At 43.5% G+C, this 21,773-nt stretch overlaps 1 protein-coding gene across 1 annotated transcript in view; it reads right to left on the bottom strand.

Annotated features, from left to right (window-relative positions):
* Nucleotides 1–18,566, bottom strand: part of LOC126161532 (UDP-glucosyltransferase 2-like) — a 42,009-nt gene extending 23,443 nt beyond the window's left edge. The window contains exons 1-3 of the mRNA XM_049917452.1: nt 18,467–18,566; nt 14,521–14,705; nt 3,722–3,903 (exon numbers count right to left, since the gene is read on the bottom strand). Of these exons, the coding sequence (XP_049773409.1) occupies nt 3,722–3,903; nt 14,521–14,697 (359 nt within the window). The 5' untranslated portion in view covers nt 14,698–14,705; nt 18,467–18,566. The remainder of the gene's footprint in view (nt 1–3,721; nt 3,904–14,520; nt 14,706–18,466) is intronic.
* Nucleotides 18,567–21,773: the final 3,207 nt, after the last annotated feature.

Below are 21,773 nucleotides of genomic sequence, written 5' to 3'. Positions count from 1 at the left end.
GTTCACTCCTTTGAAAGATTGAACTCTATGAATTAGTTCAAGAGCGGATCCCCCATCTCTAATCTACGGTGCAAGGCTTATGCGATTCACCTTGTATAACCACGGAGCTGAGATGACACTTGTCACAGAGTTATCTCAACTGCAGAATTTCATTCAACACATTCTGTAATCAAGTGCTGCTAAGAAACAACATATAGGTTGAAAATTACTGGCAGATTAACACTGTTTAATCCAGTTACGCAACGGCTTCGAGAAAGGGTATCTTCGTCGTCAGCAGGCGTGACTGCGGCGCTCCAAGGAGACGCCGCACATCTGGAAGAGGCCGTACTGCATCATGTTGAGGAGAACCCGATAGCGAGTACCGAACAATTTCTTTGGCTATTAATGAGTGGAATTGTAAAACAAAAGGTGATTTACTGGGTCACGACTAATCAAGTACTTGTAAAAGTGGTCGCGTTACCATCGTGTTCTCAAATGGTTTTAGCATGGAAATGGGATGCTTCCAGACATCGGTTCCAATTCATTATATTATCTATTCACTCCTCTCTATAAGTTCTAGGAGTTTGTAACGGGAATTTCCGAACACTCTGTATACACCAAGCAGATTAATAATAAATGGTGCTGATCCCCCATGGTAAACAAAAAAAGTCAGAACAGTTGCGGAAGCAACGGAAAAAGCATGCCAAACTTAAAAAAACAAAAAATATCCAACGTTAGCGATTATTAATGAAGCTTGAACTTAGGGTGGACGTTAATGCAAGATGTTTTTGCACAACGAAACAGTCTCGAAATGGCAGAAAATCCAAGGAAGTTCTAGTCGTATGTAAAGACCGTCAGCGGCAACACACAATCAATACATTCATTGCGTGGTAGCAAAGGTAATGACAGTGCCACTAAAGGAAAGTTACTGAACAAGGTTCTCCGAAATTCCTTAATCGAAGAACTCGACTAAAGAACAACAGCCATCACGAGCAATTTGGAAGTGTATATCGTCGGTGTAGCGAAGAAGCTTAAATCATTTTATAAAGGCAAGGCTGACACAATAAACTCCTTATTTAGCAATCGTATATAATCCTCGCTCGACAAAAGATCCGTTCCTAAAAATTGGAAAGTTGCACAGGTCTTACCAATACTCAACAAAGCATATAGGAATAACCTGCTGAATTACAGACACATGCCACTGATTATTTGCAGTAGGATTTTGGAACATGTACTGTGTCCGAACATTATGAGTAACATCGAGAATAACTATTGCATGCCTACGGCGTATCGTCTCAGTTGTGCGTCTGGATTCGCGAATTTACTGTCAGAAACATCACAGTACGTAGTAAGTGACAGAAAGTCATAGAGTGAAACAAAACCTCTGTCGCTCCACATGGAAGTGTTATAAGCCCTCTGCTGTTTCTGATATATACAAACGATCTAGGAAAAATTGAACAACTCTCTTACGAACCTGTTGCAAAATCATGGTGCCAAAATTGGCAGTCGACACTAAATAATATCGGGTGTGAAATTATCCAAATCGGTACTAAAATGAATCCTTTAAATTTCGGTTAGCCTACATGATAAATCACGCCAATCTAAAGACTGCAAGTCAACTAAATACGAGGGTTGCACAGAAACTATTTCATCGCATATTTTTCAGTCGAAAACAATGCTACGAATACGAAATCTTACGTATGTATTATTTGAAGTCACCTGAGTGAGCGCGCCAAGTTTCTGTCACTTCCGACAGATAGCGTAGCTGCAGGACAGTTTCAAAATGGCGTCTATAGGTGATGTACGTTACAAGCAACGTGCTGTCATTAAATTTCTCACTGCAGAGAAAGAAACTGTGGGGGATATTCACAAACGCGTGTGCAAAGTCTGTGGAGCATCTGCTGTCGACAGAAGTACATTTAGTCGCTGGGCACGGAGGGTGAGATCATGAGAAGGCGACTCGGCGGAACTCCACAATTTGCAGCGGTCATGGAGACCATCCACGGCTCTCACACCTGACATGTTTCAGCGAGCTGGTGTTGTCATTCGCCACTAAAGGATGCCATTCGTGGAAGACATTTTGAGGATGCTGAGGAGGTGATTCACACAATGAAGCACTGGCTCCGCCACCAGGACAAGGATTGGTACCGACAGGGCATACACGCCCTTGGCTCTCGCTGGAGGAAAGCCACAGAACGGGATGGAGATTACTTGGAAAAATAGGGTGTATAGGCATCTACCCCTCCTACCAACTCTAACCCCATGTTTCTGCCACCTCCTCAGGGCTCCCTCTCCTCCCCCTCCCTCCTCCTGAGCGGCTTCACCCTCCTACTCCCCCTCCCTCTCTTGTGCCACCTTTCAGTGTCTCTGCACCCCCTCCTACTCCTCCTCCCTCTCTTGTGCCACCTTTCAGTGTCTCTGCACTCCCTCCTGCCCTGTCTTCCCTCTTCATCTCCCACCCCACGTGTCTCCTGCCTCTTCGTGTACCCGCTGACGCCCCTATTCTCTTCATCCCGCCCCTTCCCCTGCTGCCCCTTGCTCTTCCCTCCTTTTCCATCCTCTCTGACCTTTCCCTCGGCAGGTCCCACCTGGCAGTTTTATTCTTTGTCGTGTGTGCTCCAAGGAGGTTTTAAGTGTGTTTTTCTGGAGTGTTTTTAATACTGTGGCTTACTTTAACCTGTGCATGTCCATTCAGTGTCTTCTCTGTGTTTTAAGAATCGCCAAATGTGTTTTTTTACTTTCTGGTGACTTTTTTTAACTGTCCCCCATGAACGTCTCCATGTCAGTCTATTTTTACCTCTATTTTCTCCCATTACTCTGTTTTAAGTTCCCCTTTTTCATCTCCTTATGTATGTAACATTTTATTCTTATTTTAAGTTGTCATGTCACTCGGCTGAAGAGCGACAGATTGTGCCGCTGACAGCCCTCCCCTGCCCGTATGGGGCAGGGGAATGAAATCACAAAAAAAAAAAAGAATAGAGTGTATAGGTAAAACACCATTCTCTCTTATGTGTAATTCTCATTATGTTCAATAAAGAATTTTTGAAGAAAAAATGTGGTGCATTATTCTCTGGGCAACCCTTGTACTTAGAGATTACAATTACAAATAACTTAAAATGGAGCAAACACATAGAAAATTTTGCAGGGAAGGCAAAATAAAGACTATGTTTTGTTGGCATAACACTTAGAAGATGCAACAGGTCTACTTAAAGACAGTACCTACACTATGATTATCTGTCCTCTTCTGAAGTATTGCTGTATGGTGTGGGATCTGCATCAGACAGGATTGGCAGAAAGCATCGAATATGTTCAAAGAAGGGAAGCTCATTTTGTCTTATTGCGAACCAGGGGAGGGAGTGCCATCGGTATGATAAGCGAATTAAGGGTGGCATCATTAAAACAAAGTCGTTTTTCGTTGCGGCAGGATCTTCTTATGAAACTGAATCACCAACTTTCTCCCCTGAATTGAAACTTGACTCCCACATTCATAGCGAGAAATAATCATTGTAAAAAATGACGGAAATCAGAGCTTGCACGGGGAGGTTTTTGTGTTGGTTTTTCCCGCGCGCTCTTCGACGGTGGAACGATAGACAAATAGCTTGAAGGTGGTTCGATGAACCCTCTGCCAGGCAACTGTGAATTGCAGACTAGTCACGTAGATATAGAGATACCTATTCGTCGGCAGACTGAAATGGATAGTAATTTCACCGAAACAATAGTTAAACCTAAATAATATATTTACCTTATGAATTTCTGAACCGACGGCTCACTGAATTGCATGTCGACTGAGGCATGGGCAATGTCACGCATCATTGTCATCGACTGCGTCGGCGGTTCTTCGTATGTCTTCACAAAATCGTACTTTCCCCTTATGTAGCTGTAAGCTACCGATAAGTCAATTTCGGTATAGTTATCGTGGGATATCTGAAACGAGAATTATAGTCTCAGTGATTCTACTTAAAAGATATACAAATGCTTCAAGATGGTACTCACCTCCGAGAAAAAAAATTCAAAGTCTCGAAAATACGTTGTTTAATCTGCAACGAGATTTCGAACATTTTTATTCTCACATTCGCTGCGGTTAATGCAAATATCGCAGGAGTTTTGCAGACTCGCATTTGTGAGGACTACCGGGCTATTACAAATGATTGAAGCGATTTCATAAATTCACTGTAGCACCATTCATTGACATATGGTCACGACACACTACAGATACGTAGAAAAACTCATAAAGTTTTGTTCGGCTGAAGCCGCACTTCAGGTTTCTGCCGCCAGAGCGCTCGAGAGCGCAGTGAGACAAAACGGCGACAGGAGCCGAGAAAGCGTATGTCATGCTTGAAATGCACTCACATCAGTCAGTCATAACAGTGCAACGACACTTCAGGACGAAGTTCAACAAAGATCCACCAACTGCTAACTCCGTTCGGCGATGGTATGCGCAGTTTAAAGCTTCTGGATGCCTCTGTAAGGGGAAATCAACAGGTCGGCCTGCAGTGAGCGAGGAAACGGTTGAACGCGTGTGGGCAAGTTTCACACGTGTATCTGGACATGCTGGAAAATTGGCTCATGCCACAACTGGAGACCGACAGCGCCGACTTCATCTTTCAACAGGATGGTGCTCCACCGCACTTGCATCATGATGTTCGGCATTTCTTAAACAGGAGATTGGAAAACCGATGGAAAGGTCGTGGTGGAGATCATGATCAGCAATTCATGTCATGACCTCCACGCTCTCCCGACTTAACCCCATGCGATTTCTTTCTGTGGGGTTATGTGAAAGATTCAGTGTTTAAACCTCCTCTACCAAGAAACGTGCCAGAACTGCGAGCTCGCATCAACGATGCTTTCGAACTCATTGATGGGGACATGCTGCGCCGAGTGTGGGAGGAACTTGATTATCGGCTTGATGTCTGCCGAATCACTGAAGTGGCACATATCGAACATTTGTGAATGCCTAAAAAAACTTTTTGAGTTTTTGTATGTGTGTGCAAAGCATTGTGAAAATATCTCAAATAATAAACTTATTGTAGAGCTTTGAAATCGCTTCAATCATTTGTAATAACCCTGTACTCTACACGGTTGAAAAGTACACAGAGCAGCTATCAAACGAATAGTAATTTTACAAATAATAGACAAAGTGATTTTCATTATTAGCATCTTAAATAATTCCTATGCAATTTTATTTCGTTTCAAGAAAAAATCAACTGTGGAACCACTGCGACGTAGCTACAAACAGGTGTTCCAGTGCCTTATGGCCAAATTGTAAAGATGGTGGAGGAAGACAAAGTGATCACATTGATACGAATTATCAGTGCCTGTGTTATTAAGGAGTACGATGCAATGTTCCTTCGGTCTGATATTTCGTATTTATTCGCCAATACAAGGCCCTTGACTCTCAATAAATATGTCTTTCCTGGACGGGAATCTATGAAACGTACGAGTGCAGGCTGTGACAGTTGAACGACATATGGAAGTTTGGATCTGGCCGAAATTCGTGCACGGGTAGTTGAAGCGGTTACGGTGATTGATCGCGTAAAGCGGAAAATCGAGTTTTGAGTCCCGTTTCGGCACAAATATACAGTCGATATACAGAGTGAGCATAAAGTCTTGCCCTGATTATAAAAAATTATAAGAGAATAACCGTTTGACATAATAAGTTACATTTGATGGCGCTACCTAGGTTAGTGTTACTAGTTGTTGTGACCAATAGATGGAGCTAGTGATCCACAACACCGACACGGTCTGTTAGGTCACGTTGGTTGCTGGCGAAATGGCGTCGAAGCAGGAGATATCGCAATGTGTGCTTTCGTTTCACAAAACGAAATCGCCCCATCAGTCTTTCGCTTTCTTCCTTTCACTACCGCCTTTATCCAGCATTTTGCGCAGGGTCGGCAGGGATCTGGCGTGGTTAATTGTAAGGGGTGGCCGGATGCCCTTCCTGCCACCACCCCATACCCCCCGGGATGGAAATAGTGTACCCCAGCTGTCTGCGTCAAGTGTAAATCGTGAAAGAGTGTGAATGTGTTTCAAATATCTGCGAGTCGTGTAATTCACCTAGGAGGATGTGGAAAACCGCCTAAAAACCGCATCCAGGCTGGCCGGCACACCGACCGTCGTCGTGAATCCGCCGGGCGGATTCGATCCGGGGCCAACGCGCCTACCCGAGTCCAGGAAGCAGTGCGTTAGCGCTCTCAGCTACCCTGGCAGGTGAGCGAAATCGCCCATCAGTGTTCGGCATAAATATCGCGCTTCTTACGGACGCAGACCTCCTGACGTTAAATCAATAAAGCGATGGTATGCAAAGTATAACGAAACAGGCACCGGTGAAGATCGTCCTCGAAGTGGCAGGCCTCGTGTGAGTGATGCAACTGTTGATCGCGTTTGGCAATCGTTTCAACGGAGTCCGTCTAAATCAACTCGTCAAGCATCACGTGAACTCCAAATACCGCAAGAAAGTGTGGTGAAGATTCTTCATGAAAGGCTTAGGTTGCATGCTTACAAAGTGCAAATCGTGCAGGCCTTGCAACCGAATGATTTGCTGACACGTACTGAATTTGCAACTGAGATTCTCAACAGGATTGATGGCGCTAACGATTAATTAAATCGCATATGCTTTACCGATGAATCCACCCTTCATGTCAGTGGAATGGTAAATAGGCATAATGTCCGTATATGGGGTTCAGAGTCTCCACATGCCACTGTGCAGCTACAACCAGACAGCGAAAAAGTGAATGTTTGGTGCGGCCTCATGCATAATAAGGTTTTTGGGCCGTTTTTTTTCGCGGAAAAATCCATTACCGCTAACATTTACTTAGACGTTTTGCACAAGTTTATTGCCCCACAGTTAGAAGAATATCAACCATGGATACTTTTCCAGCAAAGTGGAGCACCCCCCCCCTACCTCCCCCTCCCTCCCCCCCCCCCCCCCTGGGCTTTGATTGTGCATGATTTCTTGGATGAAACATTTCCGGATCGGTGGAGTGGAAGAAACGGTCCAACACCCTGGCAAACCCGCTCTCCAGACATTACGCCCCTTGAATTTTTTTTCTGGGGCTATATCAAGAAGAGAGTCTTCGTCACACCAGTTGATACGTCGACGAACAGAAGGCTAGGATACAAGCTGCTGTGGGTACTGTGACAGAACACATGTTACGAAACACCTGGTGGGAACTGGAATACCATCTCGATATTCTCCGCGCTACCAAGGGAGCACACGTTGTGGTTTACTAATGTAAGTGGTGTTACAAAAAATTAGTAACATTAACGTATGCAACGGCATCAAATGTAAATTATTATGTCAAACGGTTATTCTGTAATAAATTGTTATAATCAGGGAAAGACTTTCTGTCTTACTGTCCAAAGCTCCCGACATTGGTCGAGAGCTTTGGCCTGTTCTCCGGCTCTTGAACTATCAGATAGACCTACGTGTTAAGTTTATATCCACAGCGATGAACTGCTTCAAATTAGAAGGTTAAACTTAAGTATGAGTCCGATCTAGAGTAAAGTCGGCAACTGTAACTAGGAGTTGTAGCAACTGCTCCTGTGGATTATATACGAACTAGCTTAACCAACCGATGGTATTAGCTCCTCTTTTGGTAAATGAGCAAATTGGAGGAAGAGTGGCTGTGGTAACGGACTGACCTGTAAGGTAGCCCGAGGTCTAGGTTAGGCTGGAAGGGTGACAGTTCGGTTGTGCGTTGACGAAGCCAACGACTGTGTATGAAAGAAAACTGGTGGAAAACGGATATCTATCGTAGCCCAAGTTCTAAATGAGGTCAAGTGAGGTTGGCGAAGCCAACGAATGCGAATGTAAGAAAATGGGTTGTTGTGACTAACAGATCTGTTGCATAACCCGAGGTCTATGTTTAGTTGAAATGCGACACTTTGGTCGTTTACTCGCAGCAGTCACATTTTCAATGACCGCTTCAATAACGTTGTGGAGTATTTTCAGACTGTCCCGATTTCCAACGTGGTGGCGAGGAATGTGATTCAACGTAAGAGTATAGCTTAAATTTTACGCAGCATTCTGTTTTATGTGACAGAATTCTGCACAGCTATATTTTACTATCCCGCCATGTTTTTCATAATGTCAGCAACATACTAACGTTTAACGAACGATATTTTTCTCACTGGGTCGCCATCTTATCTAACTAGTCAGGACTACCCACTGCGAATTGCTGTTACTTGTTTCACGTAATTTTCTTAAAATACAATTTTCAGTGCACTGTGAGTCAACTGTTACGATTTGTATTAGTGGGTATACTACTTAGCTGCATCTGAGTGCCAGTTAATTGGCTCCGGATGAATTCGTAAGTGTTACAAAATTGTGATGATGTCTCTCGCGAATTTTTTCTCTGCTCATTCGATCGGTTTTCCGGGCACTACATCCTGTTGCATGATACAATAAATGCACGTCTGTAGCTTAATGCGAAGAGTACTGCTGCAGCTTCGATTACTAGTCGTGAAATATAAAGAGGAGTAAACTCCACGAAGGACAAGACACAGGCGACTGTGTGTTGTTTCTGAAGGCAGCGACACCAGCGACGATGGGGCAGGCAGTGCCAACGGTATTTGACTTCGTAACCGGTTTCGGCTTGTATAATGAAACCATTTTCTAGTGGAGTTTGAAACTGATATTCTAAATACATCATCCAATGAATATTTAGATACTCTATATAGCAGGAATGTAGGAGTTTCGACACGAAAAATTTACGTTTACATACATTAAATGTATTCGCAATTGCGAATGTGGACAACTGTCAGCTGTAGAACAGAATGACGACAAGTAAAATCTGTTCTAGACCGGGACTCAACCCAGATTTGCTCTTTATCGCGAGCGGTTGTCTTACCAGGTGTCTATCCGTACACGAGTCACGGCTAGCCCAAAACTTCCACGTATCGTCAACCATTGGGCTACAACCCGTACTCGTACATCCATTATGTATACAGGGCGTTTCAAAAAGAAAGAGCAGATTTCAAACATTTATTTCTCAAAAACTACAAATGATAGAAACACAATTCCAACGGTCCTTCACTCAATATGAGTACCAAATGTTACACAACAAATATCAAAACTGTACCTCAATATGAGCACCATTTGTTACACGACAAATATCAAACCGGTATCTCATTTCTTGCCACACACGACGCAACTGGTCTTTAGTTACCGAATTCACGGCCGCAACAATTCGATGTCGTACCTCTTGAAGAGTAGCGGGCATAGGTGGGACATAAACACAGTCCTTTATGTACCCCCACAAATAAAAATCGCAGGGAGTAAGGTCTGGTGACCTGGGAGGCCACAGACGATGACATTGATCTTGTGCTCCTGCTCTTCCAATCCACCGTCCTGGAATGGTGTTATTTAGGTACCGTCGTACAGGTTCAGAGAAGTGTGGTGGGGCGCCATCTTGCATGAAGATGAAGTGATTTGAATCTTCCTGAAGTTGAGGAAATAGCCAGTTTTCTAACATGTCCAGGTAAATGGTTCCTGTGATAGTTTTCTCCATGAAAAAGAAAGGTCCATAAACTTTGTTTACCGAAATTGCACAAAAGACGTTAACCTTTGGTGAGTCTCTTTCATGTTGAATAACGTCCCTCGGAGTTTCACTCGCCCAAATTCGTACGTTATGCCGATTAACTTTACCAGAAATGTGAAACGTTGATTCATCTGAAAAAATTAATCGTTCGGCAAAATTGTCCTCTTCCATGTCCTGTAGAATTGCAGTTGAAAATTCGAACCTTTTGTTGTGGTCGTCAGGACGCAATGCTTGCAATAACTGCAGTTTGTACGGCTTCATGTGCAGACGGTTACTCAGAACGCGCCATACCGTTGTTTTAGACATGTTTAGTTCGTGACTTGCCCGTGTCGTGGATTTTCTAGGGCTCCTTTCGTAAGCTGCACGGACACGCTCGACATTTTCATCCGATGTGCGTGGACGACCCGTGCTTTTTCGCTTGCAGATGCAACCATCTTCTACGAATCTGTGATGCCACTCATAAATTTGCTTATGACGAGGCGGCTGTTTGTTGAATTGACGGCGGAATGCACGTTGCACACCAACAATGGACTCTAACTTTGCAAATTGCAGCACACAAAATGATCGTTCCTGTGGTGTCGTCGCCATTTTCCTACAAACAAACGCCAGCGCCACTGCGGATTTGCATGGAACTTCTGCGCGGACCATTGAAAAACTTTGAACCTTTCTCTGACAAGAAACGTTTGAATTGTGTTTCTATCATTTGTAGTTTTTGAGAAATAAATGTTTGAAATCTGCTCTTTCTTTTTGAAACGCCCTGTATTTCCGTACAGGCGAGACAATTTACTTGAAGGCAGCTTGCCCGGCGTCAGCGGGTAAATACGGTATTGAGTGCCTGTGTTATTCTGAATTACTATCCAAAGTACCTTTGGATACGCATGCATGCATTCATGCATGCATGGTGCTGTGGTGAAGCAACGTCAGATAATTATGAAAGCAAATGTCGGGTTGATTGAAACGTGATGTGTCAAATAATATCGTAGGAAAAATGAGCGCGACTTGATTGTAACACACGGTGCATTTTGATAGATTAAAAGTACTGGGGTGCTTTAGCAAATCAAGGAATTATATTTCGACATGTTCGAAATTTTATATTATATGCTTTACCAAGGAAGAGCTACAGGTCACAGTAGATGGTACGTCCATGTCGAGCGTAAAATTTCCCTCTCCAGCGTGAGCGGGCAAAAGTAACTGCTCTTATCTTATAAACATTCCACGTTGCGTGAGTGACATGATAGTGGTCTCTACAACTCTCTGTGTTGTGACTATGACCGGTCACGCGAAACGGCGTAACTTTAATTTCGACTTGCATACCCTGTAGCCCAGAACAAATTTAGGATTTCATTAAATCTAAACAACTAGCTGCAGCTTGTCATTGGAAAAGCATGCAATTAAATTTTTCGAACATGTCACAATAAAATCCGTCCTAATACAGAAGTACGCCAATAGTTTTAAGGTATGAAAGTATACAATTTTTTTATTATCATGTCACGCTCATTTTTCCTACGTCAATAGTGGGCACATCATCTTTGAATCTACCCGACATTTACTTTCGTAATCACCTGACGCTGGTTCACCACAGCAAAATGTAAGCTACGTTCTTCTTTCTTCTTTCTCTTTCCGAAACGATTACATTCCTGTTACGTTAAGTATTTAACCATTCGCTTTATTAGAGATTTACAACTTCAGTTTCAAATTCCACTAGAAAATGGCTTCAGTATAGAAATCGGAACCGGTCATAGAGTACAATAAAGAACTAGCCGCCCTGAGTGGCCGAGCGGTTCTAGCCACTACAGTCTGGAACCGCGCGACCGCTACGGTCGCAGGTGCGAATCCTGCCTCGGGCATGGATGTGTGTGATGTAATTAGGTTAGTTAGGTTTAAGTAGTTCTAAGTTCTAGGGGATTGATGACCTCAGCAGTTAAGTCCGATAGTGCTCAGAGCCATTTGAACCACTTTGAATAAAGAACTTTTTAGCAGAAGCCTGTTTAGGGAACTAGGGATACTAACTACAGCTTCCCAATATATTTATTCCTTAATGAAATTTGTCATTAAAAATATATCACTTTTTCAAACCAACAGCTCAATTCATGGAATCAATACTAGAAATAAGAATAATCTTCACAAGGATTTAAAGTCACTTAGTCTTGTACAAAGAGGTGTGCATTATTCAGGAACACACATTTTCAATAACTTTCCAGCAGCCATAAAAAGTTTAACAACCAATGAAATTCAGTTTAAGAGAAGCCTATAGGATTTATTGGTGGCCAACTCCTTCTACTCCATTGATGAATTTCTTATTAAAACCAACTGATTTGTATATAAGTACAACATAACTTCTGCACAATTTCAGTGCAGTAATGTGTTCACTGAAAATTTGTGTGTGTGTGTGTGTGTAAGTATAATCTAACTTCTGCACCATTTCAGTGCAGTAATGTGTTCATTGTAAATAAGTATTACAGTAGTTGTATTACATGTTTATTACCTTATAAATAAATAAAAAACTTTTTTATTTTAAATTCAGTGCATTAGTATTTGTAAAATGACTCTTAGTGTTCATTAAAAAATGACGATCATTCCACTTGGGACCTGTGGAATGGTACATTAGCTTATTTGTTTTAGTTGTAAATATTTGTCATGTATTGTTGTTTTTCTGACATGTTCCACATCCTGGAGGACCTCCTCACTACGGATCAATTGGAATGAAAGTAAATCAAATCAAATCAAATAAGTAGTTCTAAGTTCTAGGGGATTGATGACCTCAGCAGTTAAGTCCGATAGTGCTCAGAGCCATTTGAACCACTCTGAATAAAGCACTTTTTAGCAGGTGGAGTAGATATTCACTAATTAAGCACACAGCTGCAATATTTGTTAGCACGACACGTTTCGGTGGCCTGCTGCCAGCATTGAGTGTTTTTCAGTTAAATGTATATTAATTTTTTAGTTATACATTCCTGTGGAGAGTTATAAGGTCTATTTACTGGGCATAACTGTGGGGTTATGTAGATGAATTAATAAATTTTTGCTGAATATGTTCTTCTCTGAAAGACACACACATGTCGAAATATAATTCCTTGAAATGCTAAAACATCCCAGCACTTTTAATCTATCAAAATGCACTGTGCGTTATAATCAAGTCGCGCTCATTTTTCCTACGATATTATTAGACACACTCTCTTCACATTTTCGTGTTTAGTTGTTCTCATTTCAGTTTTTTAAAATGTAAATACAATAACAACAACAGTCCCTTTTTTTTCAACCTTTCAAGTTACCACTGAGTTTGCAGCTATCATTTTTCCGATCCTTCGCTTCCAATGAAACTGATGTTAACATGTCTTTTTAGTACACTAGAAATAGACCCGAATCTACTTCTAAAACGTTCAAATGTATTCTTCGCTCTCGTAAGCGTGAAACGTATGTTGTTCGCAGTGTTTTTTCTCGCTCGCAGAGGAGTACTGTCTTTGTACAAAGTACACTACTGGCCATTAATATTGTTACACCATGAAGATGACGTGCTATAGACGCGAAATTTAATCGACAGGAAGAAGGTGCTGTGATATACAAATGAATAGCTTTTAAAAGCATTCACACAAGGTTGGCGCCGGTGGTGACACCTACAATGTGCTGACATAAGGAAAGTTTCCAACCGATTTCTCATACACAAACAGCAGTTGACAGGCGTTGCCTGGTGAAACGTTGTTGTGATGCCTCGTGTAAGAAGGAGAAATGCGTACAATCACGTTTCCGACTTTGATAAAGATCGGATTGTAGCCTAACGCGATTGTGGTTTATCGTATCGCGAAATTGCTGCTCGCGTTGGTCGAGATACAATGACTGTTAGCAGAATATGGAATCGGTGGGTTCAGGATGGTAATACGGAACGCCGTGCTGGATCCCAACGGCCTCGAATCACTAGAACTCGAGATGACAGGCATCTTATGCGCATGAATGTAACGGATCGTGCAGCCACGTCTCGATCCCTGAGTCAACAGATGGGGACGTTTGCAAGACAACAACCATCTGTACGAACAGTTTGACCACGTTTGCAGCAGCATAGACTATCAGCTCGGAGACCATGGCTGCGGTTACCCCTGACGCTGCATCACAGACAGGGGCGCCTGTGATGGTGTATTTAACGACGAACCTGGGTGCACGAATGCCAAAACGTCATTTTTTCGCATGAATCCAGGTTCTGTTTACATCATCATGATGGTCGCATCCGTGTTTGACGACATCGCGCTGAACGGACATTGGAAGCGTGTGTCATCGCCATACTGGCGTACCACCCGGCGTGATGGTATGGGGTGCCATTACACGTCTCTGTCACCTCTTGTTCGCATTGACGGCACTTTGAACAGTGGACGTTACATTTCAGATGTGTTACGACCCGTGGCTCTACCTTCATTCGATCCCTGCGAAACCCTACATTTCAGCAGGATAATGCACGACCGCATGTAGCAGGTCCTGTACGGGCCTCTCTGGATACAGAAAATGTTCGACTGCTGCCCAGGCCAGCACATTCTCCAGATCTCTCACCAACTGGAATCATCTGGTCAATGGTGGCCGAGCACCTGGCTCGTCACAATACACCAGTCACTACTGTTGATGAACTGTGGTATCGTGTTGAAGCTGCATGGGCAGCTGTACCTGTACACGCCATCCATGCTCTGTTTGACTCAATGCCCAGGCGTATCAAGGCCGTTATTACTGCCAGAGGTGGTTGTTCTGGGTACTGATTTCTCAGGATCTATGCACCCAAATTGCGTGAAAATGTAATCACATATCAGTTCTAGTATAATATATTTATCCAATGAATACCCGTTTATCACCTGCATTTCTTCTTGGTGTAGCAATTTTAATTCCCAGTAGTGTATAACATTCATTAGCAGTTACCATATGATCTATGTATGTAAGAAATAATTACAATGCATAATGGATTCAAATGCTTGATACGCTAATGTACTACTTCGTCTTGTTGGGTATGAATATTTGGCTAGAGTACCTTAAGGGAGTCCGTCGTCATGAGAGTGACTTGGTGCCCTCTCTGCAGCAGCGCCTTGGACAGGATATGGAACGGCAGCTGGTGGCTGATGGATGGGGTTGGAGCGATCACCAAGATCTTGGCTGCCGAGCATGCGCTCATCAGCGCCAGCAGCCACACTGCAACTTCTCGCAACATGGTTCCTCCTGCAATAAACAATCTCATCTTGCAGCGGATATGTGGATGATGTTTTTTGGGTAACATACACGTAGGGATAATGTGGGTCAACTGTTCAAATATTAATGTTCACCATTATTAAGCTATCAGTATCTGGTAATTTTTTAAAGCTACGGCAACTAGTCCACCAAACAAGACATCATCTTCATCATGTGTGGGGTACGACAGGAGCGTTGGGAGCCATTCCAAACCAACCGATGTGTTCTGAGGCTGACCGTTTCAACACAGTTTGCTTTACTGTTTCTCAAGATCTTAGCGTTAAAATGTATACAGTTTTTCATACGTTTAAGCGAATTCCTGAAACATTTATCCACTCTCACGTCAGCGCTTCAATAACATTGCTTTGAGATTATGCAACAATTGCCTGAGGTGTTAAAATTCGGTTCCTTTTTTTGTTTGATATAAGGGGACCAAAAAAGTCTTTAGACGTTAAATCACCTGAATATGGGTAAAGATATATTATTTCGATGATTTTCTTCGTCAAATAATCAATTTTGTGACAGCTGTTGCTAACGTGATTAATAAATAAATGTCGTGTGACTATGGCCTCCCGTCGGTTAGACCGTTCGCCACGTGCAAGTCTTGCGATTTCACGCCACTTCGGCGACTTGCGTGTCGATGGGGATGAAATGATGATGATTAGGACAACACCACACCCAGTCCCTGAGCGGAGAAAATCTCCGACCCAGTCGGGAATCGAACCCGGGCCCTTAGGATTGACATTCTGTTGTGCTGACCACTCAGCTACCGGGGGCGGGCAAACGTGATGAAGAGTGTCCGATTGTTCTTCTTGCTCTCCTGGAAGACATATGACAAATACATTGTTTTGTACTACTCGGAATTAGCTGCTCTTCGGTCCTCTAATGCAATGTTGCGACATGACAAGGCTAATCAAATCGAGAAGCGATCATTTTCTTCGAACTAAATAGCAAATGATCCCCATTTGTTGGTTTCGGTTCATCTGGAACACTCAAGTTGCTGCTTAGTTTCCTAAGCTTACGAATATACCCAGGATTCGTCCCCTGTGACGGCTTTTCCATTTCCTCAGCCGAAATCTTTGAGCTCACAGAAGACGGTAGCTAAGATATATGCCGACCTTCTCCAGCCACGTTACGCGCAGCGTTGGTGTGATTTGGAACAACCTCCTGGAAGGAGTCGCTGATCGGAGCACATTTGTGCTGAAATCCTTCAGAGCCATTTAGACGGCCTATTCTGAAGGTTCTTCATTACAGAAAGGTAATAGGGGTGACTTGGCTGATTATTGTTTTTTTATGCCTTCACGAAACATGTAAAAAAGAAAAAAAGACACAGAAAGAAATCTTCATGTGATCTTTCTTTCTTTCACGAATCTGTTTTTCTAATGCCCACTGCAAGCAAAGTACCAATAAAAATTCTGAATTATAATTTTATCAACAATAAAAAATCACAAATTTTAAAACAGTAGTGATGTCGCACCTCATTATCGCCATCTGGAGGTGTTTTGTAAAAACTTAAAACGCGACCTTCGAAAAACCTGATACCTGCTGCATTCGTTATCCAGATCCGCTTTCATTCGGTTTTTGACATCACAGCTGAATCTAACTGAAGGCAGAGAGGGCTAAGGCCGTTACTAGCGAGTTGGTGTGGAAATAAAATGAACTCGTGAAGTGTCATGCGGGATAGTGCATTCTGTTGCATTGTGTCTGTAGCGTCAGATCACTTCTTTAACCAGAAAATCTTTAAAAATTAGAGATCAGGCTCGTACAGGTAAGGGTCGATTGTTGCAGCAGGCAATGACGGTTGATCCTGAACGTAAATAAATGTAAAATATTGCGCGTAAATAGTCAAAGAGGTTCATTACTGTTCGATTACGATGTGCGTGTAAACTCACTGAAACAGTAATAGCCGTAAAACACGTACTGCGACCTGCAGTGAAAAGATCACAAAAAAATTACCAAGAGAAGATGTCAGGCTGAGAATCATTTCGACTATGTTAAGGAAATGTTACTCATCCAAATGGCTTACAAACCACGCACTCGATAGATTCCTGAATACTGCCCATCAGTCTGGCACCCTTAACAAGTAAGATTAACATAAGAGAAGAGAAGATCCAACGAAGAGCTGCGCATTTCCTCACAGTAACAGTTACACAGATGCTCAACAAACTACTGTGGAAGACGCCAGAAGAGAGGCATTACGTATCACGGAGAGGGTTACTGTTGAAATTCAAAGAGCGTAAACTCGAAAGTGAGTCAAGGCAAAACAAGGTTCTAGGTTCTTAACCAGCTGTGCCAATCGGTACCGACCGACCGCCATGTCATCCTCTTTCAACGACTTCATTTTGAACTGGTGACGAGGGGCATGGGGTCGGGTATCTTGATTTGGAGCTGATAGTTATCAATCAAGTAGCTCTTCAATTGGCATACTCAGGAGGCTAAGTGCACCCTACTACAGTCAACTCCCCCACCACCAAGGAAAAATCACTGGCAGTTCCGGGAATACACCAGACACGCTGACTATTGACCTACGGAGGTGGACTGAAGAAGATTCGGGCAACATCAGGAAGCATATTACTTCCTGCCACGTATGTCTAGCGAAATAACCACGATGCAAAAGTATGATAAATCAGAGCTCACAAGAAGTTAATCAAATGGTTCAAATGACTCTGAGCACTATGGGACTTAAGATCTGAGGTCATCAGTCCCCTAGAACTTAGAACTACTTAAACATAACTAACCTAAGGACATCACACACATCCATGCCCGAGGCAGGATTCGAACCTGCGACCGTAGCGGTCACGCGGTTCCAGACTGAAGCGCCTAGAACCGCACGGCCACCGTGGCCGGCAAGAAGTTAATCGACGCCGGCCAGGGTGGCCGAGCGGTTCTAGGCGCTTCAGTCTGGAACCGCGTGACCGCTACGGTCGCAGGTTCGAATCCTGCCTCGGGCATGGATGTGTGTGATGTCCTTAGGTTAGTTAGGTTTAAGTAGTTCTAAGTTCTAGGGGACTGATGACCTCAGATGTTAAGTCCCATAGCGCTCAGAGCCATTTGAACCATTTGGTTAATCGACAATTGTTGTTCCTGCGCACCATTCACGAATGGAACAGAGAAGTAAAATGACAATGGTACCGTAAGTAAACTCCGCCACACATCGTAACACTGCTCGTGGGAAATAGATGTAGATGTTAGGCACTCGGCAACATGGAGAACGTAGAAGTGTTCCCATAAGTGATGTGCCACTGTGATGGAACAGACATAAAAGCTCGGTCAGGATGCAAAGTTTCTGTAATCTCTTGGCGTCAGCAATCAACGAAATCAGAGCACAGAACACAGCATTATTTTATTTATTTTTACCGGTTTTTTCTCATCAGACGCGGGCATGCTCAGACTCTGATTGCCCTAGAGACACAAGGTAAAGCCACCGCTCAGCACCATTGTCGACACAAAGTGGTGAGAGATGGTTCTAACAAATGCTGTAATTCATAACCTGTGGCTGTGTTACAACGGTCACTGCGTTCCCTGTAGGCGATACCTATGATTGCTAACTCGATGAATTTCTGTAATTAAAGGCCAGAATGAGATGCAAAGAGAGTCTTTGAGCTGTTGTAACCACCAGGAACACGTCAGCAGTGCTCAGTAGTTGAATAGGCAGTAAAACACGAGCCAGTGATTACTGGCGCTAACACTGTCGAATGTTTGAAACACATAATTATGTGGCTAATGTATGGCAGATGGTCAAAGAAACTTACACAGCTGTTTGAAAGCAACGAGAGGGGCGTTAACCCGCAGGAGAGAAGCCACGTCCCCCGTGAACTGCCGGTCCTCCTCCGTCCACTACCCTGGTCCGACTGTCCCAGACTGGCCTCTCCGTGCAGCAGAGCCCTATTATACACATCCGCAGCCGCCGTGACCCTGGGGCGGCTCTGCGGACGGGCGCGATAAAAGGTCGGCCACGCGACGGCGTGCAGCAAGTTGTGCAATGTGTCGTCACAGCTTCCGCTGGATTGCCCGGTAAGCCAAGTAGCTTTTCGTTTTCTAGCACCGTTTGTATGCCTGAAGCGAGTCACCACTTGACTGGCGATAAGAGGTGAGCAAACCGTGGCGATGTAAGGGTATTTCTCAGAAAGAAAACGAATCCTACTTGCAGCTATTGAACCGTGATTTATTTTCAAAGAATATTCTAAAGAATTTGTTTTATTTACTAGCGATTCATCAAGAACATTAACACATTTAATCACACTATGTAAGCACGGAAGTAGTTGACAGGGTGTAGCTGATGAAATCGTAACGAAATTCCTTTTAACAAATGGGAATTTTATTCACTGTAATAGTGCCTAAAAGCATTTTTTAAAAGAAACAGATTTAAAATTATAATCAGAAAGCACCCTCTAAATATCAGAGTTACAATTTATTCAGAGGCAGAAAGAAACAAGTTTTGACTGTATGAGCTTTCGTGCAGAGAACCTTGCCGCTCTCTTTTGACACGGCCGTAGTTACGACCGCTCACAACAGCCTCTGAAAGACTACATTGGTGCAAATCTGCAACACACCAGATAACTTTAAACTTTAACAATTTACACAACCACACAAACTATGCAACCCCTCCCCCCCATAGGAGGGATGGAAATGGAACAAAACACTAACAATTAAAATATTAACCTTGCCACCGAAGGTGCAACTTGATTTTAACTTCTAAGAAAAGTCTTACGGTGAAAGGGTGGCAACTTTATATACTAAAATGATCATTTAAATAAAAACCCATGAAATGCAATGTTATATAAAATTCTACACGGTTGACCAAACAATAGTTAAGATGCTCTACAGTACACAGATACCGCCTCTCAAGATCATAGGCAATAATATCAAAGTTTCCAAAGATGAAAACATATTTCAGGCATTAGGCCGTTACACTCCAAGCAATAAATTCGTTAACACACCAAATCCGACAAACATGACAGAGGCAGCTACTGACGTACGGTAGATTGATAGGGAGATTACCGAACAACCCGAACCGCAGGTTGCTCTAACCCGCCCCTACTCCACAAGGGAAAAACGGCCACCCAATTTATAAACAACCACCTTCCCGCAGGTGGGCAAACGGAGAAGAATGGTGGGACGACCCCAAAGAAAAACGGCTGGTGACCTCACCAAAAGGCCGTCGATCTCCCGTCTCACGGCGTTGCAGCTCGCACCGGCCAGACTGCTGTCGTGGGTTGACTCCTGTTGCTCTCGTGTCTACAGCGAAGTCACTACCCCTCGCTACATGCCGCGGCCCACTGGACTCACGTGGCGACCTCACATGCGCCGACGCTCAAGATGGACAAGTCATTTTGTGTCTCAATTAGAGATGGGGGATCCGCTCTTGAACTAATTCATAGAGTTGAATCTTTCAAAGGAGTGAACAATCAGTGATTCAGAAAAAAAGAACGGTAGCTCCAAACGTTTCCCACGGCAGAGAGAGAGAGAGAGAGAGAGAGAGAGAGAGAGAGAGAGACGGAGCATATCAGCAGCGCCTCTGCTGGTCAGAGCACAGTGCACGCCACACAACACAGCCAGCGCCGGCCTCTGCCCTGCTTCTACCTTGGCTGCCTGCATTGTGCAGTGCCCCATTGGATTTTGTGTTTCACATATGCCGTGCCGTCTTTGTGCGTCGTCTGCCATGTGCAGTGTCTGGCGCAGCTTAACTTCGCATCGCACTCTGTTGGCGATCGTTTCAGTCGCACGTCCTGCCCTCTGAGCAGTTGATGCGAGCAACAGGACAGAGAGCCACCTAGCGGATAACATAGGAACTACTTGCAACAACCTGCTTGCAAGGGAACGGACGATTTGTCTCGCATCGGGTGAGTTCACCGCTACCCCCACCCTCGGAACTCGCCCGCTCAACGCTCACCCCACCGTCTCGACTCTAGCCAGAGCGTTGAGCAAAGCAACTCAGGTGTCACTCTGGTCTCTGCGGTCTCAGCTCACGCAGTAATACAGCTTGCGGCTCGACCTGCTCGACTCAGCGCCTCTGCATCGGAGTTCGTCCCTACTGGATATTGTTCTTCATAGTAATACCGCTATGTATATTACATTATTATGTTATGTATACATAAATTGTTTTTATTTTATTTGTATTTGTTTAAACTGATTAGATTAGGTTCCTGATGACTCCTCTTACTATAGGATTTTTATTATGGACACTCGAATTTACGCTTTAATTACGAGCGAACCGATAAACGTATCGCAAAATGTGATACACCAATATTTTCCTTGTTTTATTCTGCGTAAGGCTATATGCAGCACTTTCGTTTTACAGTCAAATTTATATCTTTTTTTTTTCTGGTACGGATTTTGCGATTTTAGGCGTCTTCGGAAGGAAATGTTCACTTTAAAAATATATGGCTTGCGATGTATTTGTATGAGGTTAATGAAATTTTAATACATTATAGCCAAATATATTGTTAATGTAAATCTCAAGTTACAACATTTTCCGATCACCCAAAAAACCACGATAGTGCAAAATAAATCAATAATCAAAAACTTTGTCATATCGTGGAAATTTCAATAAACAATACAAAATTCTTACTCATTATCTTTGTTACTTCAAAATAGGATCAAATAAGATCAAAATACAGGTACTGGAATAAACCAAGTTTAAAGGGCAATGTGCCTTCCATTTATTTTCTATTATAAATGAGTGGTGAATCATGAAAAAGAGCTAATTCGTTTCAGGGAGTGAACAGTTCTGATCCAATCTCTGACAAGAACAGTTTTGCCCATCTCTAGTCTCAATGCGCGACCGACCAACCGATCGATCCAACCGCCCATGACCATTGCCTGAGCAAACTCGAGCAGACTGGCGGCCTAACGCGCAGACTTGGATGCAGGAACTAAGCCCCGACCGGGCGACCACTCGCTGAGTTCTCTTACTGGCGGAGTGGAAAGACTCTCATTTTGCCTGCTTTAAAGGTTTATCCGAACGACAGACACTAACTGCCTAACAAATGCGGACGAGAGACAGACTAGGAAGCTGGGGACGAGAGACTGACCCAGACTGACTGACTGGCGAGCTCA

The sequence above is a fragment of the Schistocerca cancellata genome, chromosome 2 (assembly GCF_023864275.1).
Source record: "Schistocerca cancellata isolate TAMUIC-IGC-003103 chromosome 2, iqSchCanc2.1, whole genome shotgun sequence".
NCBI classification, from domain to species: Eukaryota; Metazoa; Arthropoda; class Insecta; order Orthoptera; family Acrididae; genus Schistocerca; species Schistocerca cancellata.
The sequence above is the reverse complement of the archived record's forward strand: the minus strand, read 5'-3'. Positions and strand labels throughout refer to the sequence as shown.